This window comes from Scyliorhinus canicula, chromosome 12 (assembly GCF_902713615.1).
Source record: "Scyliorhinus canicula chromosome 12, sScyCan1.1, whole genome shotgun sequence".
Lineage (NCBI taxonomy): Eukaryota > Metazoa > Chordata > Chondrichthyes > Carcharhiniformes > Scyliorhinidae > Scyliorhinus > Scyliorhinus canicula.
Genome location: NC_052157.1, coordinates 102,931,851 through 102,953,972, shown reverse-complemented (window position 1 = coordinate 102,953,972; position 22,122 = coordinate 102,931,851). Strand labels below are relative to the sequence as shown.

Genomic DNA, 22,122 nt, shown 5'->3' with positions numbered 1-22,122 from the left:
TAAAGCTATCTCAAACTCTGTTTTTGACTAAGTTATCTGCTGCCTCTTCTGAAGACTGCTTTTATTCCTCCTTGACATATTTCTATGTTAAAAACACTTTGTAAATCCAAAGTATAGTTAAGGATTGAATTTCCTTTGTGCACCATTTGTGGGGTACTGATCATTGCATTTTATATCATATATCTGCATTCTGAAGTGGTTTAACATATTTCAAATTGAGTAGCAGATCTGTGGTGTCACTGAGTCAGGGTATATCTTGTTTAGTAAAAAATGGGGGGGGTTAATCTCAATAGTATGATAGGGCAAGTGTTACAGGAAGTAAATGTGATGTTCAAGAAGTGAATGCTGTATATTACTGAAAAAAGAGACATGCCAAAGTTTTTTATCTTGTACCCACCAGGAGAAATACAACAATGCCAACTTTCAAATGATCACAATTTATACACCAGAAGGAAAGGGTGCTGATAGGTTGGCAATTCAACTCTGATTGGCCAAGTTGTGGCCATGCAGAAAGCAAAGCGGAACGAAAGGCTTTCCAAGCTCTTGGGTAATTCAAAAATGGCCCAAAGCTTGAACATATTCCTTTTGTTTGCAGAGAACGGGTCTCTATGTTGAAATGTGTGTCACCTCTAGTAACCAAAAATGAGCCAGGTTATGAGCTTCACTGATTTGTTCTAGATTGGTTGTTAGCATACTCTGGATTATTCAGCAAGTGCTGCCCAATCAGGGAATCACATCTAACAGTTGATGTTTTGTTTTGGGTTTTTAAGTGCTGGCTACTTGAGGATGGTCTGTACTATGCCTATTACAAACAGCCAGAGGAAGACACTGTTTGATTCACTCAGCCAACCGCTGTGGCCTGAGTACCAAATGCAAAACTTTTTAACATATTCATGTCATTGCTCATGAGAAGCCAAACGCGAGTGCAGGCTTTAGATGAAGTTGGGATAATTAAACCACATCATTTGGAGATAGTTCAGTTCCTATTTGGCAGTCACGTACCCAGTCCTTGGCTTTGTATGTCTCTCTTCCCTTCCATGCTTGGCGGTGCATGAGGCAGCTAATTTCTTCCACTTTTTTTACATCCAGCTGAGCGTGCTCTGCATTGGATAGTCTGACCAGGGTGAAAATGACAAAGGAAATGACTATTAACAGTTGAAAATGATGACATCACAAAAAGGGGGAGGGGCACGAGTTGGGCAGCTTCAACACACTATTTGGAAGGAGATATTTGGAAATTTCCAAAATGATACCAAACTGATGCCCTTTGAAATGAAGTCCGATTTTCTGATCTGTACCTGTGTCTTTTGATTATGGAAGGACTGCTTATTAAAGTTTGATTCATTACCAAAAGTCTAAACTTAAACGTATCCCCCCCTCTTCTCCCCCCCCCCCCCCCCCCCCCCCCCCCCCCCCCTCTCCCAATCACCACCAACCTAGCCAGGTTTTGGACTTGTTAGAAATTCCCCAAGTCAGCAGGGGCGGGAAGGGTGGGTGATATGTTCCTGGAAGGGAGCTTCGTGAGTTTGAGGAGCTTGGAGGAGAAATTTGGGTTGGTAAGGGGAAATGATTTTAGATACCTACAGTTGCGGGACTTTGTTCGTAGACAGGTCCCATCTTTCCCGCGCCTCCCGCCAATGGGGATCCTAGACAGAATAGTCTCTGGGAGGGACGAAGGGGAGGGTAGAGTCTCGGGTATTTATAAGGTGCTCATGAGGGAGGAAGGGTCCCAGACAGAGGAACTGAAACTTAAATGGGAGGAGGAGCTAGGCGGGGAAATGGAGGATGGGCTGTGGGCAGAGGCCCTGAGTAGGGTAAACTCGACCGCGACATGTGCAAGGCTCGGGCTGATCCAATTTAAGGTCGTTCACCGGGCCCATATGACGTTGGCTCGGATGAGCAAATTTTTCGGGATAGAGGACAAATGCGCTAGGTGCGCGGGAGGACCAGCGAACCATGTGCACATGTTTTGGGCATGCCCTGAGCTGAGGGGGTACTGGGAGGGATTTGCGGGGGTCATGTCCCAGGTGCTAAAAACAAGGGTGGTGATGAGTCCAGGGGTGGCAATTTTTGGGGTTTCGGAAGACCCGGGCGTCCAGGGGGAGAAGGCGGCCGATGTGCTGGCCTTTGCTTCCCTGATAGCCCGGCGACGAATATTATTGGCGTGGAGGGACTCAAAGCCCCCGAAGACTGAGTGGTGGCTTGCGGACATGTCAAGTTTCCTGGGGATGGAAAAAATTAAGTTCGCCTTGAGGGGATCTGTGCAGGGGTTCACCCGGAGGTGGCAACCATTTATTGACTTTGCAGGAGAGTGAGCGTCAGCAGGGGGGTGGGGGGAGGGGGGGGGGGGGGGGGTAGAGTAGAGTAGGAGGGAAAATATGGCGGGTAGTACGGGTGGGAGGGGAGCGGGCTTGTGCAATACGGTACGATGGAAGTATTGAAAGTACGTGGATGTTTGCACATTTTTGCCTTTTTTGCTTCCTTTCTGATGATGTCTGTAACTGTTTATAAAGCCAAAAACTACCTCAATAAAATTGTTTATTAAAAAAAAAGAAATTCCCCAAGTCATGTCTAAAACGTTCCTTACTACTTATTTTTGAATGGTCTACAGTTTTAATTAATGAGAAGAGTCCCATTAATGTCAACACACCAGGTGACCTTGGAATCATAGAATTTACAGTGCAGAAGAAGGCCATTTGGCCCATCGAGTCCGCACCGGCTCTTGGAAAGAGCACCCAAGCCCACGCCTCCAATCTATCCCTGTAATCCAGCCGAGAGGGATACGGACCCAGGCAGTGTAGAAGGTTTTAAGTTAGGCGGGCAGCATGGTCAGCACAGGCTTGGAGGGCCGAAGGGCCTGTTCCTGTGCTATACTTTTCTTTGTTCTTTGTTCTAACCTTTTTGGACACTAGGAGCAATTTATCATGTCCAATCCACCTAACCTGCACATGTTTGGACTGTGGGAGGAAACCGGAGCACCTGGAGGAAACCCACGTAGACCATATATATATTTATATTTAATCATTGGATCTGACCATCACTGACGGGCATTTATTGCCCATCCCTAACTGGCAGTGTGAGCCACTGCCTTGAACTGCGGCAGTCCATCAATAAGGGAAGGAGTTCCAGGTCTTTGACCCAGCGAATGAATGGCGATATATTTCCAAGCCACGATGGTGAGCAGCCTGGAGGGGAACTTGCAGGTGGTGATGGTGTTCCTATGCCTCTCTAGTTCCTTGCCCTTCTAGGGGTAAAAGTCACAGGTTTGGAAGATGCTGTCTAAGGAGCCTTGATGAGTTGCTGCAGTGCATCTTGTAGGTGATGCACACTGCTGCCACTGTGCACTGGTGGAGTGAGTCAATAGGTAAAGTGGTGGGCTGTTTTGTCCAGGATGGTGTTGAGCTCGAGCTTTGTTGGAGCTGCACTTGCCCAGGCAAGTGGGGAGTATTCCATCACATACAAAGAGTGGCTTGGATGTTATGAGACAAATATGATAGCCACTTTGTGTGCAGCTAGATTGCTTAAACCATCATACAAAGAGTGGCTTGGATGTTATGAGACAAATATGACAGCCGCTTTGTGTGCAGCTAGATTGCTTAAACCATAGTAAAGCTGAACAATCAGTTGATTGATTTGACTCGTGTAGGTGCTGTTAGCCAAGGCACCTGGAGAAAAAGTTCTTGAACCTTTACCCTGAGCCTCTGGAAAAGAAGATAGAATGTCTCTACAATATCTCTTCAAAGCACACAGTGAGCCAACAACACAATGAGGAAGTGTTAGTCGAGAATATGAATCCTAACTATGAAAATGTGCTTGGTTTGCTGTGTCCTAGACCTGTGAATATGTTTTCCAGTCTTTCTGAGCGATGCATCTGGTTTAGCAAAATATGATATTTTCTGCTTTTTCACTGTTGGCCGTGGTGATGTACATGGAAAATTGATGCTGTATAATGATCTGATACTCTCTCCCTATAGCTCTGTCTGAAACCCAAACTAGTCCCACTGCCCTGCTCTGTCCCCATAGCCCCCTATCAATCCCAAACTATTCCCACTGCCCCGCTCGCTCCCATAGCCCTGTATTCGACACCAAACTAATCCCACTGCTCTGCTCTCTCCACATACCTCTCTGATCTTTGTACAAATCTCACTGTTGGAGGAGCTACAAAAAAATAAATAGATTAAAAGACAGAAAAAAAGGGGGAGAAATAATTCTTTATTTCCACTTACTTGATCCGTGTAACTGTTGTAGATTTTCACTTTAACTGTGTGCAGAGGGGGCAGCACGGTGGCGCAGAGGGTTAGCCCTACCGCCTCACGGCGCCGAGGTCGCAGGTTTGATCCCGGTTCTGTGTAACTGTCTGTGTGGCGTTTGCACATTCTCCCCTGTTTGCGTGGGTTTCACCCCCACAACCCAAAGATGTCCAGGGTAGGTGGATTGGTCACGCTAAATTGCCCCTTAATTGGAAAAAAAAAACGAATTGGGTACTCTAAAATTATTTTTTAAAAACTGTGTGCCGAGCTTGTTAGGGAACATCTTAATGTGAGGGATTTATCTAATGTTGTGATAAAATATCTTGTGTACAGGTGTATGTATGCATCTGGTTGTCTTCCCCCTCTTCTGCCCAGCGCTCAGTCTCAGCACCACCTCAGAATTTCAATTAAAGCTATTTGACCTTGATCAGGCTGATGACTCAACTTTGACCCAGGAAAGGCAGAAGGAGGGGAGAAGAGAATGTTAGATGTTGACCGGGGTGTTAACACTGGGGAATGTGTGGAGCATTGAGATGGGTGGGTTGGAGAGGAGGTTGGACATCAGGTTTTTAAATGGGCTGGTTTAGCACACAGCTAAATCGCTGGCTTTGAAAGCAGACCAAGGCAGGCCAGCAGTACGGTTCAATTCCCGTACCAGCCTTCCCGAACAGGCACCGGAATGTGGCGACTAGGGGCTTTTCACAGTAACTTCATTTGAAGCCTACTTGTGACAATAAGCGATTTTCTTCTTTCTTTCTTTTCCTTTAAATCGTCTTTTGAAAGCCTATCCCATTGAATCTCTCTACTTGAGCCATAATTTGAGTTATTTCCGAATATGAATGTGTAGTCATGTTCCTTTCAGAAAGAAACTTGCAGTTTTCAGTCTGTTGTGTGCTGAGTTTACTATCTGTTGTTGAGCAGTATTCTCGATTGACAGCAATGTTAACCAAAGCTACCAGGAGTCAATCTCTTAGTGGTGTATAAGAGGATACAAACACACTGCATATCCTGCTGAATGAAGTAACAGAATAAACTGCAATAGATCAGTAAGAACAATTGGGTGCGAGGAGAAATCCTTCCATGAAATTTCCACTTTTGCATGTGTTGTCATTGCAGGATTTCTGGACGGGTGGGATGAGCACCATCAGGAATTTCCATGTGGGTAGCCGGAAATGTTAGGATAAACTGCTTACTTGTCCACTGTCCAATAAACTCTGGAGAGCTAAGTGTTGGTGATGGTGTCAGGCTGTATGTGTGGCTGTATGAAGTTAGCCACCCATATAGTCATCAATCAAATTTGGTTTACAGCAGCCAGTCTTCTTGCACAACACGCCTCAAAGCCACAATGTCCCACTGGTGAATGGGTTGGGACCTCAGAAAATGCAGCGTCATCCCCTCTGGGTACACAGGCAGTACAAATAACTTGACTCCAAAGATAACCATCAAACCACTGGTTTAACAGAATACTTCACGATTGAATGTTCCATGTTGTGGGGGGGCCTGTGAATGGAGGCGGGGCCCTGCGCGGCAGCCGGTTGATATCTATCTTTGGAGAGTTGGAGAGGGTGAAGTACTTGATAAATTTGTTTGAATATTTTTTCCACGTACCCAGGGATTCTCCTTGGGTTATGGTTTCTCAGTCTCTTGTACGATGGTCATGCCGGAAAGGTCGTACCCAAAGTTGAGGCTGCACGTAAAGCAAAATAAATTCCAAACTGTGCCTACTTATCTGTCTTCCTCGGGACATGCTGTGCTAGCCAGGCAGAATGGTGAGCTGAAGAACCTTTGGGAATGCATCCACAAGGACTGACAGGTTACTCCTGGCCAGTATCCGCCTATAAATATTTTTGAATTACTGTGGTTTCTGTGCCCTAACCAGCAGTGTGGTTCATATGCTTTATTTGACAATATCCATTAGTGAAGGAGCCATGAACAATGCTAACCAAAAGGACTTGGAAAAGAATGGATATCTTCGTATGGGCCACAAATCATTTGTTTTTTATCTTGAAAGTCATAACAGATTAGAGATTGTTATATAAAGTACAAAGTAGCCAAAATATTGCTCATCGGAAAATGAGGGTGGAACTTTCCTGCTATCTTCACTCCTTCAGTGCTGATTACTGATAGATTTCATAGTTCTCTTCCCCCCCCACCCCCACCCCCAAATCCATACTTGGATCTGGTCCTTCCAGTTAATGGGTACATTTTTCACAATGCCACCAATGAGTTCGAAGAAAATTGCAGTCATACTTTTTGTCCAAATTGTTTACAAACGATACAATGGGTTGTGAGGGCGGGCGGGGGGAGGATTTGCATCTGGGTGTAAGTTGTCCGTTCCAGCAAAAGCCAATTCTGCAAATTTCAAACAGGCATCAGCCAGCATGTGAAAGAGGAGGTTTACAATGGAGCTGTTCCGCAGCCCAGAATACAGCCAGAATGAGATCATGGTCAAATCCTTCTCAAGACTTCACTGCAGCACTGACGCCAAAAGATGCTGGGAAAATGCTAAATTGGCAGATCCGAGAAGTCAGGGCAACTTTCTTTTCGTCAGAGACGTTCTTGGGCGACTTGAAATCTGTTTAAGCACATGACGAGTTTGGACGAAGCAGATGTCAGTGGTCCGTACCCTGTGATTGAAAGCTAGCAGAATGAGAGGGCAAGGATAACCATTTTAATTGTAGGAAATCAGGGGCAGCACGGTGGCACAGTGGTTAGCACTGTTGCCTCATGGCGCCGAGGTCCCAGGTTCGATCTGGGTCACTGTGGAGTTTGCACATTCTCCCTGTGTTTGTGTGGGTTTTGCCCCCTCAACCCAAAGATGTGCAGGCTAGGTGGATTGGCCACGCTAAATTGCCCATTAATTGGAAAAAATTAATTGGGTACTCTAAATTTATTTAAAAAAATAAAAATTGTAGGAAAACTGGGGCAGAAAAGAGGTTGTGGAATGCGGCAAAGTGAGTGATTGAAACATCCGATCTTTAAAGAATCGGTGCTTGTGGAAAGGGGCACTAAAAGATAACAGAAGGAAAAGCACTCGGCCCATCGAACCTGCTCCCCCATTCAATACGATCATGGCTGATCTTGGGTTTCAACTCCATTTTCCCGTCCGTTCCCCGTATCCTTTAATTCCCCAAGAGACCAAAAATCTGCCTAACCCTCATACTTAAATGTATTCGGCGATGGAGCATCCATAGCCCTCTTGGGTAGAGAATTCCAAAGATTCACAACCCTTTTGAGTCTGGAAATTTCCCCTAATCTCGGCGCTAAATGAGCGACCCCTTCTCCTTAGACCATGCCCGCAGTTTAGACACCCCCACCAGCAGAAACAATCTCTCAACATCCACCCTATCGAACCCCTTCTGAATTTTAAAATAAAAACAGAAAAGGCTGTATAAACTTAGCAGGTCTGCCAGCATCTGTGTAGAGAGAAGCAGAGTCAATGTTTCGAATCCATATGACGCTTCTACATTGCATTTCAAGAGTGCCGTTCCTGGCATCCAGACATTCCTATAGGCAATGAAAAATAAATATTTTTTCAAATGCTATTTTTATTCCAACCTGACACTGAGAACATTAGTGAGCAACCAAAAATTCATTGACTCCTTACGTTTGTTTCTCAAAACTACATCCCCTCACGCTGCACTCCCACTTCCCTATATCTTATCGTTAAAACAAAGGATCTAGTCGTTATCTTGTTGACCTTTGTGGAACTTGATGTGCACACAATGCCCGTTGTGTTTCCTAGCTTGGTGATTACAAATTGATCCCAAAGCACTCTGGAATGTTCCGAGGTCATGACAGCAGCTACAGAAATGCAGGGTTTTGTTTTCTTTATCGTAAAAGGCAGAAACCGGGAACAGTGCCTGCTCAATTTTTCGCAGTTAAAGAGTTGGGCTTCATGCAACATTTTTGCAGAGAGACCGAGTTAACAGCCGGAGCGTCCTCAGTCCTTTGGAGATGGGATGGGAGGAGGGAATTTAAGCAGCAATGTTGGATTGGCTCGCCGACAAGACCATAAGACATAGGAGCAGAATTAGTCCACTCGGCCCATCGAATCTGCTCCATCATTCAATCATGGCTGATATTTTCTCATCCCCATTCTCCTGCCTTTTCCCCATAACCCCTGATCCCCTTATTAATCAAGAACCTATCAATCCCTGTCTTAAAGACACTCAATCGCAACCCCTACACACTCACCAGCGTGTAGCCAATCAAAGTTCATAAAAGGGCAATTATTCACTATTTCGGCAATGGCATTTCCAAACACGATGAGGAGATGCCGGCGTTGGACTGGGGTGAGCACAGTAAGAAGTCTTACAACACCAGGTTAAAGTCCAACAGGTTTGTTTCAAACACGAGCTTTCGGAGCACTGCTCCTTCCTCAGGATTCACCTGGGCCGTTGGGCAGCACGTTAGCATTGTGGATAGCGCAACTGCTTCACAGCTCCAGGGTCCCTGGTTCGATTCCAACTTGGGTCACTATCTATGCGGAGTCTGCACATCCTCCCCGTGTGTGCGTGGTTTTCCTCTGGTTTCCTCCTACAGTCCAAAGATGAGCAGGTTAGGTGGATTGGCTATGATAAATTGCCCTTAGTGTCCAAAAATTGCCCTTAGTGTTGGGTGGGGTTACTGGGTTATAGGGATAGGGTGGAGGTGTTGACCTTGGGTAGGCTGCTCTTTCCAAGAGCCGGTGCAGACTCGATGGGCTGAATGGCCTCCTTCTGCACTGTAAATTCTATGATCAAAATTCTATGATTATTTGAGGGTCTCTATCTTGTGGTGCCTCTCTTTCTCCATCTGCCCGAGCAATGCTCACTTTTCCCAGTGGGGCTGTTGGCCAACCCACCCTTCGGCCCGCCCCTCTAATTGGCCCTCCTGTATCCATGTGCCACCCGCCCCATCTAATCGAGGTAGCCCATGAGTTGGCTTCCTCCTGTAAAATGAAGCGGGTGCGTGTTGAACTGAAAATACGAGTGGTCGGGATCCCGGTGTCAGACCCTCAACTCCGGTGAGAACACTCAGACTGACGTTTCAGGCTAGTGATCCTTCCCAGAAGGTGATCAGCCAGGATGCTACGGAATAGTGGATCTGGCTCAATGGGCTGAATGGCCTACTTTTATTTCTGGTTGAGAACTCTTAACAATTTAAGCAGATGCAGAGCGAGGAAAGGGCGTTGATTGGGGGGGGGGGGGGGGGTGGTTAGTGATGAGAAGGTGCTGGGAGGATGGGGTGGGACAGAAGCAAAATGGGAAGGTTTGTGAAAGAGTAGAGGCAGGCAATAGTGGTTAGAAATGAAGCACAGGATGGTAGTTCAAGTTAAAAGGGAATGGACAATAGAACAGGAAAACATTGTCCAGAGAAGGTGTAATTGGTTGGTAACAGCAGACTAGCTGACAGGGTAGGAAACATAGAAAATCTGGTAAAGAGGAGTTTGCTGCCATGGCCTGGGAATACATTGGAGAAAGGTGGATAGATCCAGGTTCAAGCTTTGGAATGGTCTGTTTCTGATTTTTCTAAGCAACAAGATTCCCCATAGTCTTTCTGGAGTGGGATGAGAATGTTCTCTTGCGCTCAGCAACTTTGTTTGATCTTTGTGCAGGATGTTAGTCCTTCATTCATGAGGATGTCAACTCTTTGAGGGGTTGCCAGTTTCCCCAATCCCAATTATTTCCACAAAGAATAGCTTAATAATGACCAAGTATTCATAGATGATCACTCAAACTTCCAACCTGTCTAAAGTGAACTCCTAAATTGTGCATAGAGGTATGTCACGTTGTGCCTTGAGTATTTAATTGCAGTATCATGAGCGGTAATTCCTTACCTTCTGCCCCTCTCTGTATCCACCGGATTCAGGGTGAAGCTCTGACTACAGTCCGCCGGCCGATCATGTACCTCAATCACCGGCTGTCTACATGACCTTAACCAGCCCACTCCGCATGCTCCCATCATTCACCAGCCAACTTGTCAACTCTCACTGTCACACAGCCGGTCAGAAAGATCCATTGCCCAAATGGATGATTATTGACCATCGATCAAACAGCCCCTTTCCTATCTGAGATTTTAATGATGGAAAGGCAAGAGTGTGCAAAGAAAATGAATGAGTGAAAACATGCATTGTGTTAATGCCCAGTTATTAATCTCTTGTGTTGCCTGCACAGTGCCCAGGAGGATTAATCTTTGAAACATCAATGCCATCCTGGAGGGTCGATAACCCTGTCTGATCACTCATTTGGAAGTGTCCCTCCTAATATACCAACAGCTACTGCATCAATGTGACACATCCATTACCAACACGAGCTATTCTGGCGTCTGCCTAAAAGTGACGAGGGCAGCAGAGTAGGAGGGTAAAATGTTTACTGTGAATTACGTGAGACCGTCCAAATTCATTTTGCCAGAAGAAGGGGAGGGAGGGGGGGTGGGGGGGGGGGGGGGGGGGGGGGGGGGGGGGGGAATTCATTTTGCTAGAAGAGGGGGGGGGGGGGGGGGGGCTTTAGTCTGATTTGTCTTCCAGTTATCTGGAGCACTAACGGCCCAGCATTACAGTCAGATTGCATTGTACTGAATCACTGCTCGGGCAGCACGGAAACATAGTGGTTAGCACAGTTGCCTCACCGCTCCAGGGTCCCAGGTTCGATTCCCTGCTGGGTCACTGTCTATGTGGAGTCTGCACGTCCTCCCCTGTGTCTGCGTGGGTTTCCTCCGGGTGCTCCGGTTTTCTCCCACAGTCCAAAGATGTGCGGGGTAGGTGGATTGTCCATGCTAAATTGCCCTTAGTGTCCAAAAAATGTTAAGTGGGGGTTACTGAGTTACGGTAGATATGTGGATTTCAGCAGGGTGTTCTTTGTAAGGGGCCGAATGGCCTCCTTCTGCACTGTAAATTCTATGATTCTTCCCTGGCAATACTGTGTGGCTAACAAGGCAGTGCTTGCCAGCAATGTGACCTGTAAGACCTTGTACAGAGTGTTGAAAGATGTCTTGGCACTACAGTACGATGGTGCTGCTCTATCGGGACCCAAAGACCCCAGTAGAGTGCACCGGGTGAGTTGATCTGTTGGGTGCTACATTCCTAGGAGAAATGGGGAAAAAGGTTACACCTCCTGACAGCTACCCAGTGACCTATAGGGTTTGTTTGGGCTGTTAATGGGAATTGGTTGTGATGCCCCCTGTGGTTGGATAACCCATATATGTATTTCGAGAAAGCATAATCACAACAAGTAACACTGAGCCAAAGGTGGAGACATTGGGAAAGGTGATCAAAAGGCTGCATCTTAAAGGAGAGATTTGAAGGTGGAGAAGTTTAGGGAGGCAATTCCAAGCATTGTTCCCAATGATGGGGTGAAGGATCCACTAGAGGTCAGGTTTATTTATATCCAAGCCACCTCTGAAAAGAGTCAACAGGAAATTTCCTTTGATCAACTGGAGTGGAGGAAGATAAGTGCCCAGGGGAAACCAGCCCCAGTGAGGTTAGCAGAAGTGAATGTGGCTGAGGTTCATATTTATCAGAATGGCTGTTTGTAGGCAGCACTGCAGAAACACTAAACTAAAGCACGTGGTGAAGCAGGAGATCGCTTCAGTGATAACAGTGGAGTGAGTTCCTGTCAGCAGCTTGCTGCTCTGTGTCAGCCTTTGTTTAGGCCGCTCCACTGCTGTTTGTAAATAAAGTCATCATGCATGCCTGTAACAGAAAATGTCTCCTCTATATTGACTTCTTTTTCATTTTAACCATTATTGTCACTCACTAGATTCTCCCTTGGTAAATGAAGACTTGTGTCTGAGCATTCACGCGTATCAACTTATTGCTCGATGGCCTTGGCCAACGTTGAATGCCTGCTATCATGCTTGACTAATTTTTGTCTAATAATCTTTATTGTCACAAGTAGGCTTACATTAACACTGTATTCACTTACTGTGCAAAGCCCCTAGACGCCACATTCCGGCGGCTGTTCGGGTACACCGAGGGAGAATTCAGAATGTCGAAATTGCCTAATAGCACGCCTTTTGGGACCTGTGGGAGGAAACCGGAGCACCCGGAAGAAACCCACGCAGTCACATGGAGAACGTGCAGACTCTGCACAGACAGTGACCCAAGCCGGGAATCGAACCTGGCACCCTGGTGCTGTGGAGACATAGTGCTAACCACTATGCTACCGTGCTGCCCATACTAGCCGAATAGCAGATGGCAATTTTTAACAAATCTCTGACCACAGGTTGCAAAATGATATAGCCCACTCTACACAAACAGATTGGATGGTGAGTAGCTTAGAGGGGAACTTGCAGGTGGTGGTCCGATATATCTGCTACCCGTGTCCTTCTAGATCAGGGGTGGGCAAACTTTTCCGTGCAAGGGCCGCATTCAGAAATTCACAATTCACAAAGGGCCGCATAGTATATTAAGTAAAATAATTACTTCACCCGGTTATGATTGTGGGCGCCTCATATAGAACATAGAACAGTACAGCACAGAACAGGCCCTTCGGCCCTCGATGTTGTGCCAAGCAATGATCACCCTACTCAAGTCAACGTATCCACCCTATACCAGTAAGTAACCCAACAGCCCCCCCACCCATTAACCTTTAAAAAAAAATTAAAAAAAAAAAAAAAAAATTTTAAAAAAAAATTTTTTTTTTTTTTTTTTTAATGACTTGGTGGGCCGCAGAAATACCTTTGGCGGGCCGCATGCGGCCCGCGGGCCGTAGTTTGCCCACCCCTGTTCTAGATGGTTGAGATGGCAATTTAGAAAGCTGTTGTTGAAGAAGCCTTAGTACATTGTGTAGATGGTGCATGCCGCTGCCACTGTACAACGGTTTTGGAAGGAGTGAATGTTTAAGGTGGTGGATGGGATGCTGACTAACAGGCTCAGTGGTCCGGGATGGTTTTGAGCTTCTTGAACGTTCTTAGAATTGCACTTATCCAGTCAAGTACATCACACTTCCGACTTGTGGCCGTGGAAAGTATTTGGTGCATGGTATTTATATGGCCGGTCCAGTTTAGTTCCTGGACAATGGTAAAGGATGTTAATACTGTAGTAGAGAATTTGACGATGGTAATGCCATAGAAATGTAATGAGATAGTTAGATTCTTTCTTGTTGGAGATGGTCATTGCCTGGCACTTCATGTAATGTGAATGTTACTAGCCACTTACCAGCTCAAGCCTGAATGTTGCCTAGGTCATGCTGTATGCAGGTATGGACTGTGAACATCCTATTTCTGACCTAATCATGGAGGGAAAATCATTGAAGCAGCTCAGAAGATTGGGCCTGGGTACAGGTATAGACATCCTTACTTTGTGAAAGGAATGCAATATGTGCTGAGGAGCAATCACTTATTATTATTTTTACATTATTTTTAAATAGAGAATTGATTTTTAGCAACTACCACAGGCAGATAAATTCGGACATGAGTTTGGCTTATTGAGAGGGGAGAAATTAACGATCTGAAGATGATAAAGAAATGTTGTCTGCCACTCTGCAGCACGTGGAAATGTTGCTTTCATCAACCATTAAGTATTTAAAAACATTTTCCATTATCCAAATACACCTATGTGTGCGCAAGCTCATTGACAATAATTGCTCCTGAGGGGAGACTCTGTGGGGATGGATATTCCCGGGAAGTGATTCTGTGGGGACGGATGTTCCTGAGAGGAGTCTCTGCTGGGATGGATATTCTTCAGAGGAGGCTCTGTGGGGATGGATGTTCCCAAGGGGGGCTCTGTGGGGATGGATGTTCCTGAGGGGAAGGCTCTGTGGGTTGGATATTCCTCGGGGGGAAGCTCTGTGGGGAGGAATGTTCATGAGGGGGACGCTTAACGTTGAGATTCAGTGGATGTAATTTGAAGGCTCTTTGCCTTCTTCTGAAACTGATTAAGTATTCCTTAGTTGAATTGCAACTCCCAGCAGTTTATCCACTGTTACAGTCTTCAGTACGTTAAAGCAAAGCCCATATAAGTCTTAATGTACCAGGAGAGACAGTCCTGCCAGTCTTTTGGTCTGAGTTTTCACTTGTTTATCCAATTCCATCAATCAATTTGAAGCATGTTTACATTGGCCTTGAATGTTTAGTGAAATAGGAAGCATTTAAATTAATAAATATTGAAACAAGTTCCCAGCTTCAATGACTGTTATTCTCATCCTGGACGCATTACTCAATTAGTCTTTGAGGAACTGCACTGCAGAATCAAACACTGTCTCTAACTGAGAAATACCTGCTCCATTCCACACTCAACCAAGGAGACTTTCACAGGTCTGTGCAATTTTATTCTTTCACAATAAGTTTGAGTACGTGCAGCATGAGTAAAAAATCAGCCAGCCAGCTGAATTGAACATCCATAGTGTGTTCACAAAGACAATGAAACAGATTCATTCAACCTGCCAACCTGGTCATGATGCCCGAAGCATTGTGACTGGATCCCTTGGGGAGACGGTCAAAACATCAAAATCTAATTAGGCAAAAATAAGTTTGGGAAATTCTTCCTCAACTCAATAAGGCGATAGAAAACAAATTCAGAGGACCACATTGTCCTTGCTTGCATTACCTGGTATTTCACGTAAACATTATATGACCTGGGGGCCGATTTAGACAGTTGTTTCGTGATGCAGTGCGAGGCCAACAGCGTGGTACAATTCCTGTACCGGCTTGGGTTATTCATGAAGTTATCCACCTTCTCAACCTTGCCCCTCACCTGAGGTGTGGTGATCCTCAGGTAAAATCACCACCAGTCAGCTCTCCCCCTCAAAGGGGAAAGCAGCCTGTGGTCATCTGGGACTGTGGCAATTTTACTTTTATAGGACCTGACTTTACCGGAGATAGGTAGTAGCCAGATCTTTGTGGGATGTTGAGAGAGTCAGCACTCACCACATAAACTGACAATTTATTTCAGTTGTCTCCCATCCTCTGGGCAAAGAACCCTTTTGTATATAACGTGTGGATCTGTGGGGGGGGGGGGGGGGGGGGGGTGGGGCGTGTGGATCGGTGGGGGGAGGGGCGTGTGGATCGGTGGGGGGAGGGGCGTGTGGATCGGTGGGGGGAGGGCGTGTGGATCGGTGGGGGGAGGGGCGTGTGGATCGGTGGGGGGAGGGGCGTGTGGATCGGTGGGGGGAGGGGCGTGTGGATCGGTGGGGGGAGGGGCGTGTGGATCGGTGGGGGGAGGGGCGTGTGGATCGGTGGGGGGAGGGGCGTGTGGATCGGTGGGGGGAGGGGCGTGTGGATCGGTGGGGGGAGGGGCGTGTGGATCGGTGGGGGGAGGGGCGTGTGGATCGGGGGGGGGAGGGGCGTGTGGATCGGTGGGGGGGGAGGGGCGTGTGGATCGGTGGGGGGGGAGGGGCGTGTGGATCGGTGGGGGGGGAGGGGCGTGTGGATCGGTGGGGGGGGAGGGGCGTGTGGATCGGTGGGGGGGAGGGGCGTGTGGATCGGTGGGGGGGGAGGGGCGTGCGGATCGGTGGGGGGGAGGGGCGTGCGGATCGGTGGGGGGAGGGGCGTGGCGGATCGGTGGGGGGGAGGGGCGTGCGGATCGGTGGGGGGGAGGGGCGTGCGGATCGGTGGGGGGGAGGGGCGTGCGGATCGGTGGGGAGGGAGGGCTGTGCGGATCGGTGGGGAGGGAGGGCTGTGCGGATCGGTGGGGGGGAGGGGCGTGCGGATCGGTGGGGGGAGGGGCGTGCGGATCGGTGGGGAGAGGGGCGTGCGGATCGGTGGGGGGGAGGGGCGTGCGGATCGGTGGGGGGGGGGGGCGTGCGGATCGGTGGGGGGAGGGGCGTGCGGATCGGTGGGAGGGGAGGGGCGTGCGGATCGGTGGGGGGGAGGGGCGTGCGGATCGGTGGGGGGGAGGGGCGTGCGGATCGGTGGGGGGGAGGGGCGTGCGGATCGGTGGGGGGGAGGGGCGTGCGGATCGGTGGGGGGGAGGGGCGTGCGGATCGGTGGGGCGTGGGGGGCGTGCGGATCGGTGGGGCGTGCGGATCAGTGGGGGGGAGGGGCGTGCGGATCGGTGGGGGGGAGGGGCGTGCGGATCGGTGGGGGGGAGGGGCGTGCGGATCGGTGGGGGGGGAGGGGCGTGCGGATCGGGGGGGGGAGGGGCGTGCGGATCGGTGGGGGGGGGGGGCGTGCGGATCTGTGGGGGCGGGAGGGGCGTGTGGATCTGTGGGGGGGGAGGGGTGTGGGGAGGGGCGTGTGGATCTGTGGGGGGGAGGGGTGTGGGGAGGGGTGTGTGGATCTGTGGGGGGGGGAGGGGTGTGGGGAGGGGGGGGGGGAGGGGTGTGGGGAGGGGTGTGGGGAGGGGCGTGTGGATCTGTGGGGGGGGAGGGGCGTGTGGATCGGTGGGGGGAGGGGCGTGGGATCGGTGGGGGGGGGGGCGTGTGGATCGGTGGGGGGAGGGGCGTGTGGATCGGTGGGGGGAGGGGCGTGTGGATCGGTGGGGGGAGGGGCGTGTGGATCGGTGGGGGGAGGGGCGTGTGGATCGGTGGGGGGAGGGGCGTGTGGATCGGTGGGGGGAGGGGCGTGTGGATCGGTGGGGGGGGAGGGGCGTGTGGATCGGTGGGGGGGGAGGGGCGTGTGGATCGGTGGGGGGGGAGGGGCGTGTGGATCGGTGGGGGGGGGAGGGGCGTGTGGATCGGTGGGGGGGAGGGGCGTGTGGATCGGTGGGGGGGGGAGGGGCGTGCGGATCGGTGGGGGGGGGGGGCGTGCGGATCGGTGGGGGGGAGGGGCGTGCGGATCGGTGGGGGGGAGGGGCGTGCGGATCGGTGGGGGGGAGGGGCGTGCGGATCGGTGGGGAGGGAGGGCTGTGCGGATCGGTGGGGAGGGAGGGCTGTGCGGATCGGTGGGGGGGAGGGGCGTGCGGATCGGTGGGGGGAGGGGCGTGCGGATCGGTGGGGAGAGGGGCTGTGCGGATCGGTGGGGGGGAGGGGCGTGCGGATCGGTGGGGGGGAGGGGCGTGCGGATCGGGGGGGGGAGGGGCGTGCGGATCGGTGGGAGGGGAGGGGCGTGCGGATCGGTGGGGGGGAGGGGCGTGCGGATCGGTGGGGGGGAGGGGCGTGCGGATCGGTGGGGGGGAGGGGCGTGCGGATCGGTGGGGGGGAGGGGCGTGCGGATCGGTGGGGGGGAGGGGCGTGCGGATCGGTGGGGCGTGGGGGCGTGCGGATCGGTGGGGCGTGCGGATCAGTGGGGGGGAGGGGCGTGCGGATCGGTGGGGGGGGGGGGCGTGCGGATCGGGGGGGGGGAGGGGCGTGCGGATCGGTGGGGGGGAGGGGCGTGCGGATCGGTGGGGGGGAGGGGCGTGCGGATCGGTGGGGGGGAGGGGCGTGCGGATCGGTGGGGGGGAGGGGCGTGCGGATCTGTGGGGGCGGGAGGGGCGTGTGGATCTGTGGGGGGGGGGGGGGGTGGGGGGGGGCGTGTGGATCTGTGGGGGGGAGGGGTGTGGGGAGGGGTGTGTGGATCTGTGGGGGGGGGAGGGGTGTGGGAGGGGTGTGGGGAGTGGCGTGTGGATCTGTGGGGGGGGAGGGGTGTGGGGAGTGGCGTGTGGATCTGTAGGGGAGGGTTGTGGGGAGGGGTGTGGGGAGCGGCGTGTGGATCTGTGGGGGGAGGGGTGTGTGGATCTGTGGGGGGAGGGCGTGTGGGTCTGGGGAGGAGGGGTATGTGGATCTGTGGGGGGAGGGGTGTGTGGATCTGTGGAGGAGGGGCTTGTGGATCTGTGGAGGAGGGGCTTGTGGATCTGTGGGGGGAGGGGCTTGTGGGTCTGTGGGTGCGTGTGGATCTGTGGGAGGAGGCGCGTGTGGTCTGTGGGCGGAGGAGTGTGGGGATCTGTGGCAGGGAGGGGCGTGTGGACCTGTGGGGGGAGGGGGCGTGTGGACCTGTGGGGCAGGAGCGTGTGGACCTGTGGGGGAGGGGTGTGGGAACCTGTGGGGGGAGGGGCGTGTGGATCTGTGCGGGGGGAGGGGCGTGTGGATCTGTGCGGGGGGAGGGGCGTGTGGATCTGTGGCGGGGGGAGGGGTGTGTGGATCTGTGGGGGGGAGGGGCGTGTGGATCTGTAGGGGGGGAGGGGCGTGTGGATCTGTGGGGGGGGAGGGGCGTGTAGATCTGTGGGGGGGGGAGGCTTGTGGTTCTGGGGAGGAGGTGGTGGGGTGGCGTGCAGACCTGTGTGGGGGGGGGGGGGGCTGGGGGTGGTGGGGTGGTGCGCAGACCCGTGGGGCGGGCAGGACTGGTGGGGGAGGGGGGAGGTGCGCAGAATTTTACAACTTCCAGTTGAGGCATCACACTCGGTGTGTTAATCTGCACTCTCTGCTTGATTGACAAATCCCATGGTGTAATATTGAAGAGCCAAAAGTTTCCCCAGCTTACTAGTCAATATTTATCCCTCAATCAACGTTGCTAAAACATGTTTTTCAGCAGCAGAAGAGGCCCGCCAGCGGGATTTACCGGTCCCGCCCTTGTCAACGGGATCTGCCGGTCCCGCCCTTGTCAACGGGATCTGCCGGTCCCGCCCTTGTCAACGGGATCTGCCGGTCCCGCCCTTGTCAACGGGATCTGCCGGTCCCGCCCTTGTCAACGGGATCTGCCGGTCCCGCCCTTGTCAACGGGATCTGCCTGTCCCGCCCTTGGACGGCCGGTAAATACCGCCCATGATGGAATTGCAATCTATTTCTTTTCTCCTTTCCTGGTCAGTGCTGTTGACTTCACACTTGTTGTTTTTGGATCCAGTGGCATTCTCTTGGTGTCTGGGGAGGGTGTGGTAGGTGCCGAATCAGTGCTGTTTTGCTGTGGCCCAGCTGAAATTCTGTTCAAAGTAGGGGGGTGATGGAGAAATGTATTTAAAAGATCAGTTTTGTTCCAAACACAAATTTCGGCAGGAGCAGCCAGTACTGATTGGCTACCTTTTAGACTTCAGACATGCAGCCTTTCTGGGTTCCGGCTGCGGACCATGAGACAATTTTTTGCCTGTTGTCCATGTGCAGAGTAGCCACATTCCGCTGGTTTCCATCGGCGTAGCTTTTTCTATCTGTGTGACTGAAGTGAGGTGTGTACTGGTTGCTCACCATATTGGCTGTGTCCAAAGTGAAATTTTTGTTTTGTTTTAACCATTTGAAGTTCATGAGGGTTTTATTAATACATAAGTTATTAAGCATTTTTATAACTCAATAGTCAGGGTGTATAAAATGTATTTAATCTTATTCATGGGGTCATGAACAAACAAAGAACAAAGAAAAGTACAGCACAGGAACAGGCCCTTCGGCCCTCCAAGCCTGCGCCGACCATGTTGTCTGTCTAAATTAAAATCTTCTACACTTCTGTGGTCCGTATCCCTCCATTCCCATCCTATTCATATATTTGTCAAGATGCCCCTTACACGCCACTATCATCCCTGTTTCCACCACCTCCTCCGGTAGCGAGTTGCAGGCACCCACTACCCTCTGTGTAAAAAGCTTGCCTCGTACATCTCCTCTAAACCTTGCACCTCGAACCTTAAACCTATACCCCTCTAGTAATTGACCCCTCTAGTAATTGACCCCTCTAGTAATTGACCCCTCTAGTAATTGACCCCTCTAGTAATTGACCCCTCTAGTAATTGACCCCTCTAGTAATTGACCCCTCTAGTAATTGACCCCTCTAGTAATTGACCCCTCTAGTAATTGACCCCTCTAGTAATTGACCCCTCTAGTAATTGACCCCTCTAGTAATTGACCCCTCTAGTAATTGACCCCTCTAGTAATGACCCCTCTAGTAATTGACCCCTCTAGTAATTGACCCCTCTAGTAATTGACCCCTCTAGTAATTGACCCCTCTAGTAATTGACCCCTCTAGTAATTGACCCCTCTAGTAATTGACCCCTCTAGTAATTGACCCCTCTAGTAATTGACCCCTCTAGTAATTGACCCCTCTAGTAATTGACCCCTCTAGTAATTGACCCCTCTAGTAATTGACCCCTCTAGTAATTGACCCCTCTAGTAATTGACCCCTCTAGTAATTGACCCCTCTAGTAATTGACCCCTCTAGTAATTGACCCCTCTAGTAATTGACCCCTCTAGTAATTGACCCCTCTAGTAATTGACCCCTCTAGTAATTGACCCCTCTAGTAATTGACCCCTCTAGTAATTGACCCCTCTAGTAATTGACCCCTCTAGTAATTGACCCCTCTAGTAATTGACCCCTCTAGTAATTGACCCCTCTAGTAATTGACCCCTCTAGTAATTGACCCCTCTACCCTGGGGAAAAAGTCTCTGACTATCCACTCTGTCTATGCCCCTCATAATTTTGCAGGCCTCCATCAGGTTGCCCCTCAACCTTCGTTGTTCCAGTGAGAACAAACCAAGTTTATTCAACCTCTCCTCATAGCTAATGCCCTCCATACCAGGCAACATCCTGGTAAATCTCTCCTGCACCCTCTTTAAAGCCTCCACACTCTTCTGGCAGTGTGGTGACCAGAATTGAACACTATACTCCAAGTGTGGCCCAAATAAGTGGCCTGACATAAATCAAAGCAAATTACTGCGGATGCTGGAATCTGAAACGAAAGGGAAAATGCTGGAAAATCTCAGCATGTCTGGCAGCATCTGTAGGGGGAGAAAAGAGCTAGCGTTTCGAGTCCGATGACTCTTTGTCAAAGCTCGCTTTGACAAAGAGTCATCGGACTCGAAACGTTAGCTCTTTTCTCTTCCTACAGGTGCTGCCAGACTTGCTGAGAAGTGGCCTGACATGGTTAGTGAACAAACCCAAACTCAATCATGCGCCCCACTAAGATGAAGGAGGGTCATTCATACGGCCTATTCACTAGCCTAGGTTGCTTTAATATGACTAGATCGCTACCCAAGTGAACTTGTCCCAAACGTGGAGGCGGCGTGCCTGCTGCTGGTTGCTGGATGCAGTTGTACGCTTGGAGGAGTGAATGTTGGACGAATGGATGGTTTGGAAAGGCAACTTGAGATTTACTGTTGTGAACTAGCACTCTTTTCTCGGTCACCAGCTGTTTATTGGTTCACTAATTTATTATTTTTTGTTTCTTTTTCATGATCCGGCTGAATCAGAATTGCCAGCAGAAGAAGGTAAATATTGACTTCCCCCATTTGTACTTTGAATGACTAAAATCGATTGCTTGTAAAGACTGTTGGTTTGTATTGGGCAGTTTTTCTCGTTTGGGCTTTTTGATCATGCTCTTTAATGACGAGATGAATATTGATAGATTATTTTGGACAAAAGAAAGTTTAGCTTTTCACATAAATAGGATCACTATTAAAGAGGGGGATGACTTAAAAGAAGATCTTCTCCAATCTTGTGTGCTGTTGAAACTCAAATGAAAATCCAGTGGTACAGATTCTGCTGCTTCACATTCTGACATGTAATCCATTATTAGACTATTTTTGTCTGTCCAAGCCTTTAATCACCTTTACATCTCTTCTCTCTGAAATCTTGAATCAAGCACACCCCTCACCCTATTATTCCTGACAGAGGCCACCCCTACTCATCCTTCCCCAGTCTCCATTGCTAACAAACCGTGTATCAATATGCCCCTCCCACACCCCTATCTCTCTTGAACCCTGAGTTGAGCCATACACTCCCCATCCGTACCAAATTCAGAATTCACCGCTTTATAACTTTGACCCCAAAGGCTTCTCCTGTTAGCCTGCTTGCTTTCTCCCTCCACAAGCTACATCTCATGCTGCCTGTATGCTCATCCTACTAAAGCCATTTTCTCTATCTTCCTGCAGCTTTACTGGCACCCTGCACCCCAGCAAATTGACTTCTAAGCTTCATTTCCTCCCCCTTGTATTTCATGACTTTGCCCTGTATTAGCCCTGTGAAGTACACATCCCTGAGTGACTCTCTTCTGCGCTCTGACACTAACTTCATATTCTCTTCATCATTGGGTGCAGTCACACTTTCAGCAATTGTAGTC

General features: G+C 50.1%; 1 protein-coding gene across 2 annotated transcripts in view; it reads left to right on the top strand.

Moving 5' to 3' along the window:
• Positions 1-22,122, top strand: part of atp2a3 (ATPase sarcoplasmic/endoplasmic reticulum Ca2+ transporting 3) — a 310,265-nt gene that overhangs the window by 33,900 nt on the left and 254,243 nt on the right. For both annotated transcript variants that reach the window (XM_038813618.1, XM_038813617.1), the window contains exon 2: positions 21,254-21,271. In XM_038813618.1, coding sequence (XP_038669546.1) covers positions 21,254-21,271 — 18 coding nt within the window. The remainder of the gene's footprint in view (positions 1-21,253; positions 21,272-22,122) is intronic.